The sequence below is a fragment of the Dendronephthya gigantea genome, unplaced genomic scaffold, assembly GCF_004324835.1.
Source record: "Dendronephthya gigantea isolate DGI-Jeju-01 unplaced genomic scaffold, DenGig_1.0 000036F, whole genome shotgun sequence".
Taxonomy (NCBI): Eukaryota; Metazoa; Cnidaria; class Anthozoa; order Malacalcyonacea; family Nephtheidae; genus Dendronephthya; species Dendronephthya gigantea.
This window is the reverse complement of record NW_021163046.1, coordinates 1,175,052-1,188,258: the sequence shown is the minus strand read 5'-3', so window position 1 is coordinate 1,188,258 and position 13,207 is coordinate 1,175,052. Positions and strand designations below refer to the sequence as shown.

The 13,207-nt window shown below is 37.0% G+C and overlaps 2 protein-coding genes across 6 annotated transcripts in view; both read right to left on the bottom strand.

Annotated features, from left to right (window-relative positions):
* The window catches only part of LOC114525927 (kinesin-like protein KIN-5A), a 48,677-nt gene that overhangs the window by 6,174 nt on the left and 29,296 nt on the right, over window positions 1–13,207 (bottom strand). For all 5 annotated transcript variants that reach the window (XR_003687279.1, XR_003687277.1, XR_003687280.1 and 2 more), the window contains exons 3-19: window positions 7,777–7,842; window positions 6,925–7,028; window positions 5,074–5,157; window positions 4,766–4,853; window positions 4,288–4,385; window positions 3,811–3,916; window positions 3,570–3,693; window positions 3,404–3,453; window positions 2,892–2,998; window positions 2,683–2,724; window positions 2,458–2,528; window positions 2,188–2,286; window positions 1,917–2,043; window positions 1,433–1,537; window positions 1,158–1,209; window positions 836–987; window positions 131–650 (exon numbers count right to left, since the gene is read on the bottom strand). Coding sequence is in view for 1 of the 5 variants with exons in the window: in XM_028547386.1 (XP_028403187.1) it covers window positions 131–650; window positions 836–987; window positions 1,158–1,209; window positions 1,433–1,537; window positions 1,917–2,043; window positions 2,188–2,286; window positions 2,458–2,528; window positions 2,683–2,724; window positions 2,892–2,998; window positions 3,404–3,453; window positions 3,570–3,693; window positions 3,811–3,916; window positions 4,288–4,385; window positions 4,766–4,853; window positions 5,074–5,157; window positions 6,925–7,028; window positions 7,777–7,831 (1,984 nt within the window). In the remaining 4 variants the exon portion in view is untranslated. The remainder of the gene's footprint in view (window positions 1–130; window positions 651–835; window positions 988–1,157; window positions 1,210–1,432; window positions 1,538–1,916; window positions 2,044–2,187; window positions 2,287–2,457; window positions 2,529–2,682; window positions 2,725–2,891; window positions 2,999–3,403; window positions 3,454–3,569; window positions 3,694–3,810; window positions 3,917–4,287; window positions 4,386–4,765; window positions 4,854–5,073; window positions 5,158–6,924; window positions 7,029–7,776; window positions 7,843–13,207) is intronic.
* Window positions 5,904–6,917, bottom strand: LOC114525929 (6-pyruvoyl tetrahydrobiopterin synthase-like). Its single transcript, XM_028547387.1, has one exon. It carries the CDS (start codon window positions 6,341–6,343, stop codon window positions 5,999–6,001), a length of 345 nt encoding a protein of 114 aa, XP_028403188.1. The 5' UTR covers window positions 6,344–6,917; the 3' UTR covers window positions 5,904–5,998.

Genomic DNA, 13,207 nt, shown 5'->3' with positions numbered 1-13,207 from the left:
GCGCAATTCACAATAGTCAAAGCAACGTGCACGTTTCAATTCAAATTGAATCTACAAATGTTTGTTACCTCTGAATGGTCTCGTAAAAACGAAGCTAGGTTATTTGGAACATTGAAAGTCCTCCACCTACCTTGCTTTTCGATGACTTTATTCAAAAACCTCAAAGTCCTGCCGTCCACGCTATCTTTGAGAACTTTCAGTCGTTTTCGAATCTTAACCACGAGCGTCTCCAAACTTCCGACCCTACCTTCAAAATCATTTTCAGAAAACTCTATGTCCTCGTCGCTGACATAATCCTCGTTTCTCGCCTCAGAAAACTCCCTTTCCGTCAAGTTTAAGTAAGTCCCTAACACTCCGATAAGATTGTCGACGTTCTCAAGTATTTCCTCCTGAGTTTTCGCGACATCTTCGCTCGAAAGTTCCTTGGATGCTTGTTCCATAAGTTCCGCAGAACGACAGGCTGTGCATTCGATGGCGTAATATAACTGCATCGATAAAACTTCCGTTAGGAGAAGTGATTTGGTGCTGCTGTGTTTGTCGTTGGACGAATGACGTTTGTTTTGTAGTTCCTCTTCAAGAGCAAGTCTCGCGTCCTTTTCGCGGGAAAGTTCAGCCTGTAGCTTTGCCATGCTTTCCGCATGAGCACTTGCCTAAATTTTAAAAATAAAAAATGTCACATTTGAGTGTTATTTCACCGTAAAAAACCAGGAATCACACCTGGTACGAAAGAGAAAATATTTCTTTTGAACATTCGGTTGCATGCAAAGATTATAAGGTCAATGACAATGCTGACTATATGAAGTTAAGTGTTTAAATTGATATAAAGTAAATATACCTGTGAATCCAATAAATGCTTCAAAGCTGCATACGCTTTTCTTGCCTCGCTCAAACCGTCGCCAAATTTCATTTCAGCCGCCAATTCGGCGTCCTTTTTCGACAACTCCAGCTGACGTTTTTGGCTCAGTTTTAATTCCTCAATTTCTTTATCTATGAAATAACAAGGCCGATGGAATTTCGCATAAGAATATCAATATTTTCAATGGATTGATTTATTGAAATCATCCAGTAATAACAAAACACAGTAGGACCACGTTATAGCAAGCAATAGACAGCAGAACTTGCACTGGAATATTGAAAGTAAAATTAAATAGATGTACCTTTGGCGTCCAGAAGTTTTGCCAAATCGTCGCTTAACTTTTTGTAATCCATCTGTTAAACAAAGCAATGCATTCATGGCTTGTTTTGTTTTAAATATCCTATGTGTTTAGTTCATTTAAGCTTTGTTAACGATATAGATCTTTTCCCTACTAGACTACGGGGTTTTTTCCTACCAAACGAGACTTGAGCTTTGTTGCATTTCCTCAACTCGTGGTTCAAGTCGTAAATTTTGACATGCTGTTGCAATTCATCGTCATCATGAAGAATTCCTTACCTCAACGTTTACATAAGCTGTATTTCTGACTTTCATCGCTCTGGATCCAAAATTCAAGGAGCATTTTGTCTCGTGAACGTGATTATCTGAAGGGGAGCAACAAACCTGGATGAAAAATAATCAAGAGTATTGCATTGGTGTTAATATTTCATTCTGGTTATTTATTGTTTCAGTTCTTTGTCGACAAAGTTCTATTTTACAGTGGAACGATTGAAAAGTTATCAAGTTGGCGGACCACTTTTGTGATAGCCTACGTCTTCATCTCAAGGGGACAACACAAACATATTTTTACCAAAATTTATAGATATTCCACTGAAGAAAACTTTGTCAATTGCATATACAATATAATATCAATAAGATGCATTCAGTTTAAGGTTTCAACAAAGTAATATATCTCATTTGCACTGTCGCTTTCAGAGTTGATCGAATTTTCTTCTATAGTTTCTGTATAATCTCTATATAAAGTCAAACCATTCGCACTTACGATAAGGCTAGTTTTGCAATTGCCACCTAAACTTTCTTGCAGAAGTCTTGTCAAAGTAGAATTTCTGAATGGAATATGTCCGGCGCGACCAGTGTCGGCACTTTCGGCCAAAGCTTGAATTACATTCCTAAAGGCATACATGGTTAGACCAGAAACATTGGCATGCAGTGCAAATTACATCCACATAATGCAGATATTAGGTATCCAGTTTCTCCCATACAGAGAAGTTGAATCGATGGTGGATGTTTTTTAAAAGTTATGTTTGACTCACCCGAGCTCCAGTAAAGAAAAATTGATGTGTTGGGCTTCGCTCAGCCTTTCTCCTTCAGCGTTTGTTTTCTTTATGCGTTCACTTCCTGCTAAATCGCAGCTGGAAAAATTTAAAAAGCAGTTAGGACAAGTCACAAGATTCTTCAAGTAGTGTCTTTAACAATATATTCGTTAGATTGTCATAATAATGTGAGCCTATAGGCATCCTAGACAATCTTTAAATAAATGTGTCGATTCATTTCCGTCCCTGCACATCAATAGACGTTCTTACATGTATAAATGTCCTTTAAGCACAACATCTTCATTGAAAGCCATCATTTTCGTCAAGGCATCGTCTTCCTCCTAGAACATCGAGAGTTTCGTTAGATGCAGTGGAAATAATAAACCAATATGTCGAACCTTTTCGTCAATCCACTTTGTTTATTGCCAAAATGCTGGTAGCTGTTGAAAAAATACCATTCAACTTTACAGTCAGATGTTAGAATATTTCTCTTACGTCACTTTCACTTGAATATTGCTCGTCCGATAGAACTGATTTCTAAGTAATGAAAAGGTTGATAATTTTAACATGGGAAGAGTCATTAAAAGCAAAAACTAGCTCAAAATTTGGAGTACAAAGCCTTTTTGAATAATCCTATTGACTGAATTCAGAACAGGCTGAACAGGCAATGGGAAAAACAACAAACACTTTCAGGCCAATCTTACCGATAAATCCATTTTTGCAGGACTTTCAACACCTTCAGAGAGTAGAGTTGCATGGAGTTTCTTGTCAAACTGTTTCTTCCCAGAAGTTGAAGAGGTTTTGGCGTTGTCTAAAGTTTGAGAATGGGACGTGACGTTAGCAGTCATATCATTGCGAGACAGATACGTTTCAGGGTGATTCTCTGGTCACACACGAGACATTGCTGTTTCTTCAGGCTTCATATTTTGCATGTAACAAAATAGAATAGCATTGTCACGTGTGTGACTAGAGAATCACCCGGCAGGGAAGTTTAGATAAGTGTCAAAGTTTCAAAGTGTAAATTTTAGAGAAATTACCGGAACACTCTTTGAATGGCAAAGTTTCAAAGTGATTTGATAATTGATTTTAATGCAAACTTTCGTGTCAAACGTATAGGCTTGGTTGAAAGTACGTTTGTAGCAACTAACTGTTGCTGTTGTAACAACTGTTGTAACAACTCATATTCCATGCATATATCATTATAAGATTATCTCACCTGAGTGCTTTGAGCTTCGTTCAATTGATAATATGCAAACGGAATGCGACCTATTTCAAATTATGAAGGTAAAATCAGCTATTGAACAACACCAAACAAATCAGTCACGATTTTTACATCATTGAAAGTTGTCAGCATTAAAATAATCCATATTTCTTATGCAAACCTGCTTGAGGTCCGATTCATTTTCGTCTCCGCAAAGATCAACCTCTTTTTCCCCAATTCCATGAGCGAGTAAACTTCCGCCGGTCCACGCACGACATATTCCGAAAGATTTTCTACATAAATTCCTGGAAGACAGCATTAAAACAACTGTTTGAACAACTTTATTTCATGTTATTGTGATATAGCATCAATTTCAGAGAAGTGGATAAAATATTTATCGAAATAAACGATCAATCGCAAACCTTTCTGGGGATGTTCTCGTATGGTCAAGTCGATTTTACTTGAAGCAGCATTGTTTAGAAGATCGTAAATTTTCTCTTGATAAATTTGTAGGTACGACATCGAAACCTATCGTAAAATAGCAAAATTGGGTGTGAATCATTTCGAAGTCGTTCCTGGGAAGAACTTATAGACTTACATGGGGAATTAAACTCAAAATTTATATTAACTGGTATAAGTTGTATTCTTGGTCATGACTTACAGGTATGGACGAGAGGGGGATTTCAAAGTGGTTGCCAGATTTCAAAACGGCTGCTAGTTTTAAAGATTTGATCAACAACTAACCACTTTCAAATCTATATTGCTTCAAATCTTTCAGTCAGTTAACCCAGGCCCTCGTCAGTGAAACAATAATAACAATAGCTCATGAATTTATGGGGCATGTCCACGAAAAAACATTTCTGCAATTCAACCCGAAGTGAATTTAATCGATATCCTACTTTATATTGTAGATTCTCATGAGATGCCATTTTTCGAAAGCTTTTTTCGATAATGGTGGCCGCAACTCCGTCCGGTGACATCAGGGTGTAGGTTTTACCTATATTTTAAAACACCGGGTAAAAACACCATTATTACCTCGTTTGAGAATACTATACACCATATTCTGATATATTCAACCTTCATTAACATTTTTACCACAGAGGTCGAGCATACTGCATAATACCATATTACGGTATACTCCACCTTCACTAACATTAATAACACACCAAGGTTGAGTATACCATATATACCGGTATATTCCAGCTTCACTAACATTTTTAACACAAAGGTCGGGTATACTATATTTCGGTATATTAGACCTTCACAAACATTTTTATTACCAAGGTCAAATATACCATATATACCGATATATTCAACCTTCACTACACTTTTATTACAACCTTCACTAATTTCTAAAGATTATATAGCTGCGCATACCTGATCCAGTTTGACCATACGCCATCACGGTTCCATTAAATCCGTTTAACGCCGCATTCACGAGTGGTTTGCTGATAAAATTCGAAATCTGTTCAAGAAAAATAAGGAAACATATTTATGTATGGTTGCAAATCTAAAGCTCTTTCCACACGATTTGTTAGATCCAGTTCACTTCTGACGTATGGAATGTAATCGGTAATTGAGTACTGCATTTATAACTTTAGACGATACAGGATGTAAAATGCATTGGGAAATCCGAATAACAATAAGCTCTGCTGTTTCATTTGCATTTTTTCATTACACATTACCTGTGGGTTGGTGGTTTTTGGAGGGAACACATGATCGAACTGATAGGTTTTATCCAAACCAACTCTAGTGTCATTGACCAGAACCTGTAATGTTTTGAGAAATACATTTACTATTTAAGCTTGGACTTGCACTTAAAAGGTGACCTCAGGCACGACCATCGCTAAAAGCACGCGGGGAGGGGGGGTGTATATTCATATATTTGTCTTATGCCTGACTGATTTTGAAACAGGGAAAAAATGCGAAAAGAATCTTATCTGATAATACATTTGAATTCAAAAATCTTTTACCAACCCTAAAATACCAAAAAGTATTAAAAATTCATTTACAAAAACAATGTGTGTTGAAAAACACATGTGAAATGCCTTAAATTTTAAAACGAGGAAACAGCTAGTGTCTATAACATGAGCAATATATATTGCGCTCTGTAGGCGTAGTGCAAATATCAAAGGGATTGAAATTCGCGTCTCTTGATAGCGAAGTTGAAGCTTTGAAAAAACTTCATTCAAGTATATTTTAGTTTAAAATTGCGCTTCGTGAAATATTTCATTTAATTAAATAATGTCATAATTAAATAACTATACATCTTAACTGCACTCTATTTTGTGTGTTAATACGATAATTCTATCACAAAATATATGTAACAAAACGCCTGGATACGAGTCTGAATTATTCACATAAAAACTTGGCGAAAGTTCGTTTATCAAATGTGCATCACGCATGTCCACAGTAATCCAAGATGGCCGACAACTCTCAAGAACTAAGAAAACAATAACTAAGCGAGTTATGCAATATGGTCTTCGATGTAGTTCGAAAAGCTTGTTTAAAAGCGGCTATTCTTTGCATTCTTAACAATAGGCTTCCTCTCCTCTGTAGAAAACCGTGTTACTGTCTGTTTCGTGGATTTTAACTTCGTACAACAAACCGCTAGGCAACAACAGATAAATTATTCCAAGCAAACACCGCTAGATTCTCTGTCGTGCTCACAACATTCTCAAAATACGCCACGTCTTTGTCAATACACTTGTGATCTAAAGGCTCGACAATAGCTCGGTTCAAATACTCTTTCAATGTGGATAAATTCATAACAAAACCGGTTCTTGAATCGATTTGGCCTTTCACTGTTACTTCGAACGTGTAGTTATGTCCGTGACCGTTCGGATTATTACATTTGCCATAAATCTTTCGGTTTTCTTCGGCAGACAAGTTCTCGTTGTGAAGTCTATGTGACGAGCTGATTTTCACCTTTCTCGTCAAGTATGCGACAGGCATATTGCTCGATTTACGAAGCTGCTAAGCGATTTTATAAAGTAATGTAGAAGTTCGGTCAAAGATCGGCAAAAATCGTGTATATAACAACAAAGTCAGTTCAATAATACTATCTTTGATCTTAGCAAAATCTCATTTCCTGTTCTCAATGTTTACGATGACGTAAATGTCTGGTTAAATATGACTAAATTATCATAAATAATGTAAATCAACGTGGCGAATATAAATAATCGACCCATCATGGCTGAACTAGTTCCGGCATTTTCACTTTTAAATTTTAACTAACAAAAACAATGCACGAGTAATTGAAAGGATAAAGAGAAACGCGAAAGTTAAACAGACCGGATTGATGGCTGGTTATGAGTCGTGAAAGCCGCTTCGTGTGTCAATTCACGACCTGTACGGTTATTAACTTCAGTTGAACACAAAGAAATTTAAACAAATTGAACACAAAGTTGAACAAAAAGATATTCCTAAGCCTTTGGGACGAATGTTCTAGTGAAAATACATTATATATTACCATATCAGAGAGTCACAGCTTTAAAACTACTGAATGTTTAGAAGCCTAGACAGGATATTTTTACCTCTTTTTTATCTGCTGAGACTTCCACTGCATTTTCATCTTCTCTTTCCAATTCGCTATCATTCATAGGACGTACACGAATGAAGCATTTTACCCGGCCAGTTGCTGCAAATGTGTTAAAAACGCATGTTTATGTACGAAATTTTATGACACATAAATATGATTAAAATGACATTTTTTTTTTTAACGACACATAAATATGATTAAAATGACATTTGATTTGGCATTAAAATGACTACATCTCATACCACGTTTGGAAAAATATGACAAGCGATATCTGGTCCAGTGTAGAAGGCCGGATAACGCTATCTACTGTGATTTGTGCCTTTTTAATCGCTCTAAAGTTGCCCATGTTTTGGTACAATTTGAAATGGAACTTTCTTATTCATCAAATAAAGTTTTTTGCACTGCTTAAAAAAAAACACTATCCGGTGGATAGCGCTATCCAGCCTTCGTGTATATACAACCGGCCTCTGACGAAAAACATATCAGTTCATATTTCTCTAAGTTTCTAATAGAATACAATATGAAGTTTTTGTGAGCTGATCCACGTCATTAAACGTTTTAATGGATCAAGATGCGTGCTTTAATTCCACAACAACTTGTAAATTTAATTACTTCAATTTAAACCAATTCCGCTCAATTAAGACGTCTTAAGTAAACAATAGCTCGACTAAGTATTCGCTTTTTAACAGAGTGGAACAAATCACAAAAATCAATTTATTCTTTGGATAACTTCTCGAGAATTCAATGCATCAGAAAATCGTTGACGATGAATCGATGTAAATTACATGCACATGATTTTGTGTGCTGTCAAAAATTTTAAAACAACTTTACTGAACGCGTACATTACCTCGTCCAATCTTAACCACCCCTGATTTTTGTCGTTTTGAGCCAGTTCTTTTCATCTTTCCGTTCGCTGTTAAATAAGTAATCAATCTTTAGTGTAAGGATTTGAAATCGATGCTCAAGTCATGTTCGCACTATGATATCGGTTAAAAATTATGGCGTATAACAACTGCGTGACTAGTATTTCTTTAAAATTACAAGTCAAATATTGTTTCCTGCGATCATTGTTGAGCTTTCTAAATTGATTTCCGCAAGTTTACACAGCAAAATAGTTTAGAAAATATCAGACTGTCAAGCTTTGATCAAACGTCTCGCCTGAATCGACCTAACAAAGGCCAGCTTTCGCAATTTCGACGGTTGGGGAACCGATTATCCGACAAGGGTGAAAGAAGCAAATGCATCTTCAAGACAACTTTTTTTCTATAATGGCTAAACCGTCCATGAAGTAGAATATAAAATTGGCGGTATCTCCGACTTGGAAAATTTCCAAGCAACTGGAAATTGAAATATGCAAAAAATATTGCCCTGAGACAGCAAAAGTTTGTTTCGCTAATTTATAATGTGCCGAACTCCATTGCTAGTGATTAATTCTTCAAGTGTGAACGGGTTTTTCATCCTGGAGAAAGAATGTTGACTTATTTACTTTTACATATTTACTGTTAAGATGGCTCATTATCTAATGTTGTTAATGCATATGAGAAGTACTGGGCACGAGGTTTGAAACAGGCTTCACTGTTAAGTTAAGTGTGACGATGCATATGAAGTTCATTGTCCGTTGGAATGTTCTTTGAGGTAATAAAAGGTGGCTGAATTCGGAAAGAAAGCCATATACTTAACAATCCGGAAGAAGAAAGGATCACTCGAAGAACTTTGGGGAAAAGTTGGAAGCCCAGAACTTGCCCAGGTATACATGGTCATGATTGGAGAAGTTTAAAGAATCTGTTGGCTCGATCTTTGGTTTTGCAAATTAATTCATCGCCGTGTTGATTTGAATATCCAGAAGCCATTAGCGACTATGGAGGCATATTCTTGCCGATTTTCACTGCTATATCTTGGGTATTTCAATTGAAAATGTGAAATACAAGTGAACTGTTAACTTGATTTTGTTTTTCCTTGCTTATTTCATTTCAGAACGAGCAACGGCGGGGAAAGATGAGGAAGGCGAAACACAAACGCTTGCTCGCAGCGAATAATAGGTATTGACTATTGTTATATTAATATATGTGTATTTTGCATTTCTGACTTGAAATAACACGTTTGTACAGGGGGGCGAAACTAGAATATAGTTTATTGATCGAACTTTTTGGGTCTCTATGACATAAACGTTTCCCGTCTCGAAATTGGTTCTTCGGACACGGTTGTCGAATCCTGGATACTCTTTATCGACGCTTTGTATTAATTTTGAACAGGGAAAGACTGATTCAAACTGAAATTAAATGCCTAAAGTAACCCGTATTGTTCTATGTGTGTAGTTTACGCTATAGATTTGACATGTGCTGAGTTATTTTAACCTGTCTATTCATAGTTAATAGTTAAACCTTCGGAGTTTTTCCCAATCGTGCTGTAGTGATTATACTTATATAGCTTCCCTTGTCAATCTACGCAAATGACTTTCACTAGGCTTTATATGGCCGTGAATTGTTTTGTTTCACCGAGGTTTTTTTCTTTATTAGAATGAAAGAACAAGATGTCGGAGCTGCCTTAGGACATTTATGCACGCAAATACAAAACTCAATTTGATTTCGGTGAAAATCTGCATGAGTAAAATTGCATGGGTTTGGCATTTTTTGGCTGAGATATTCTTGAACACTCTTCTGTTTACCTCCTTAATTTTCAATTTTTCGGCTTGCGGTTTTTGCATGTTAACATGGTCGTGTCAAGCGCATGCAGAGTAAATACAAGTGATTTGGGGCCCCATCACTTGTATTTTCTTCATCTTGAACGACAATAGTCCGGAACAAAAATATCGCTCACAGAGCGCCTAAAACATCAAAATGCATGAGGAATTTTTTCTAGAAAGAGATAATAGTGGAGTGTTTTAGTTTTCTCGGTACTGTTAAGAAAACAATGAATATTTCATACAAAACGTGCATGACATTTTGTATTCGCGTGCGCAATGCGAAGGCTTTGGACAAGTGGCGTGGGAGATGTCGAAGGTCTGCAATCAGATTTTGAGTGATCATTTTATCCGGAATGATTTGGAAATGAATGATCTCGTATTTTTGTATCTATATTAAATCAGATGATGGAGGACCGTCGGAGGATCAGATGATGAAGGATCGTCGCAGGATCAGATGATGCAGGATCATCGCAGGATCAGATGATGAAGGATCGTCGCAGGATCAGATGATGAAGGATCGTCGCAGGATCAGATGATGGAAGGATCGTCGCAGGATCAGATGATGAAGGATCGTCGCAGGATCAGATGATGGAGGATCGTCGCAGGATCAGATGATGAAGGATCGTCGCAAAATCAGATGATGGACGACGAGACGGGTGTACAAGCAGAAGCTGGTTGAGGTACATACTATCACTATACTAATTAGAGTAATGCCTGCGATGATGTATGTGCATGGTTTATTGTTATTCTGCTGGTGGTCTAACCTAGTATATTCACACATCAAGTGACATTTCACCCTTTTCGACTATGCATGATAACAGGAAATTTCCCACCGTTTTCTCGATGAACTAGTTCCCAGTTCAACGCGTTCCCAGTTTTGTCACTTGCGTGTGAATTTTAGCGACTTAAGGTGGTCTTATACAGCCAACCAGTCAACAATTTACTGCAACTCAACAAAATACAATTATTTTTGTTCATACTTGAGAAAAACGTGTGAATAATTCAGTTTAGAAACTCAAGTCGAAAAACTGGGATATTTTGTTTTGCTGAGAAAAACGAAAAAAAAATTCTATTTATTCATAACAATACAATGAAACAACGAAACAATGGAATAAGGCAATGAATAAGTTTTCTTTGCTCTATCAAAAATATTTTAAGGTTTGCTTGAGAGGCATTTCAGGAATGCTTTTTTCAAAACATTGAAAAGTGATCAAATCTTTACATTTTTTGTATAAAACCACCTTAACAGCTGCGGCAGATGCATGATGGCTTTACAGCGATGGAATAAAAATATCAAAATGCAATTAGTATGGTCGACGCGCACGCAATCGAACGGAAAATACTATCCAATTCGTATTGGCCTAGTTTTAGACTAATACGAATGTAATCGCGAGTACTTATATGATTATATAAGTTCTCTGTTCAGCCTGTTTGCAATGCGACCGCTTCGAACGACCGTCAATGGCATCAAAAATTATACTTTAGTCTTCGAACATTTAAATTCGGAGTTTTGGAGTTTAGAATCAAGAAAAAATGACTATTTTTTGGATGTTTAAACACCATCACTCTTCTGTTTCCCTTGTTGGGATTCAATTTTTCGGATTGCAGTTTAACCCTGGAAATTCGGTTAATCCCAAACGTGGAGGAAATAAACGTAACCTAATCATTTTAAACTGACTTGATGAAATTTGTATAAGAGAGAAAGTATATACCTTCTATATTACATCATATGTCATTACATTGCATGAATTATGATAACTGCACTTGTATAATAGGTTATCTTGGGGGCATGGTATTCAAACTGCATGTTACCATTGTACAGTACCCTCTTGCCTAAAATGTCAACCCTTTAAAGAAAAACCTTTGTACTTTGACGCACTTACTACGTTGTTTAATTTCTTGCACGCCCAATCGTCGAGATGTTGTGAAAGAAGAACGCAACTGTTTGGAAAGAAGCAATGAAGAAAACGATGTTCGGTACACTATTTACCGAAGGTAATGATATATATGCAGTGAGAAAGGTAAGGGATATTGATTAGAAATATTAAATACGTTGCATGTTGAACCCGATTACGTTTATTTCCTCCATTTTCGCTCAACCGTAATCCAGAACGTATAAAAAAAATAAAATAAAAACGGTACACGAGGTGCATGCGCATGTCCGAAGAAGAGTGCTGTTGTCTATATCGGTTTGAGATGAAAAAGCATGCAAGTTGTGAATTCGAACCATTTCTTTATCATAAAATGAACATTTGAATAATTGAAATAATTTTTGTTGCCATTGTCGGACAAAGCGCGATTTAAATTATAAGGGACTGATGTTTCGCGACAGACCACATGCGCGCTGCGCGCGTTAGACCACCAGCAGGATCGAATTGACAAAGCTCAAGAATTGCATGGCAATTCCTGGGACTCGGTTTAGATGAGCGGAATTGAAACGAAAAACTATAGATAAAAACGAAACTGTCGTTGCTGACGATTTCTAATGAAAATACCAAATTCGGACCGCCGGTCAGGTAACCTGAAATTCAGGTTACCTTTGGAGGGTTTTTCACCGGGCACTCCGGTTTCCCTCCTTTTCGTTTGGCTTTAAAAACAGTGTCCATGTCTGGGGCCACACCAGAACGTGTTCGCTGATAGCGATTAAAACACATGTGATGGCTTCTTGGTTAGATTCCAAGAACACTGGCGTAAAATATTTTTTTAAAAACATGCCGCTAGATGGCACTCTGCATTTGGCGTCCAAAATTTTTTGATAGTGTTACCGCCACCTAACGAAAGCCGTGAAATACGCGAGCACACGCAAGCATAATGGCGCTTAGTATCCAGTTTGTCGGTCTTGCTTACGCAATCCTGGTGTGTGCAGGAACTTTTTCATGAGGGTACAAAGTTCCTGCACATACCAGGATGGCGTAGAATTGCGTGGAATGACGCGTGCGCTTCTAAAAAATTTCGCCACCTCAAAACATTAGCAAAATGCAAAAAGTGAGGTTTTTGGTAGTTGGTACAATGTCTATTCTGTGCAGTGTCGGTTAAGAGAATCAGCAGCGGATTTCCTGTCATTTTTATTATCCTCTAGCGTGAAATATGATGACTTAACGCAGTCACCACACACTGAAGAGAAACCTTATGAATGTGATGTTTGTAAGAAGAGATTTTCTTTTTTTAGTCATTTGGTTAGTCATCAAAGAACACACAATGGAGAAAAACCGTATGAATGTGATGTTTGTATGAAGAGATTTTCTTATTTTAGTCATTTGGTTAGACATCAAAGAACACACACTTGAGAGAAACCTTATGAATGTGATGTTTGTAAGAAGAGATTTTCACATGGTAATAATTTGGTTAGTCATCAAAGAACACACACTGGAGAGAAACCTTATGGATGTGATGTTTGTAAGAAGAGATTTTCACGTGGTAGTCATTTGGCTAGTCATCAAAGAACGCACACTGGAGAGAAACCTTATGAATGTGATGTTTGTAAGAAGAAATTTTCACGTGGTAGCAATTTGGTTAGTCATCAAAGAACTCACACTGGAGAGAAACCTTTCAAATGTGGTGTTTGTAAGAAGAGATTTGCTCAATCACACCACTT

What these genes read in the sequence shown, in the direction of transcription:
- LOC114525929 (XM_028547387.1), bottom strand. Translation starts at nt 6,343, where the DNA reads ATGCCTGTCGCATACTTGACGAGAAAGGTGAAAATCAGCTCGTCACAT.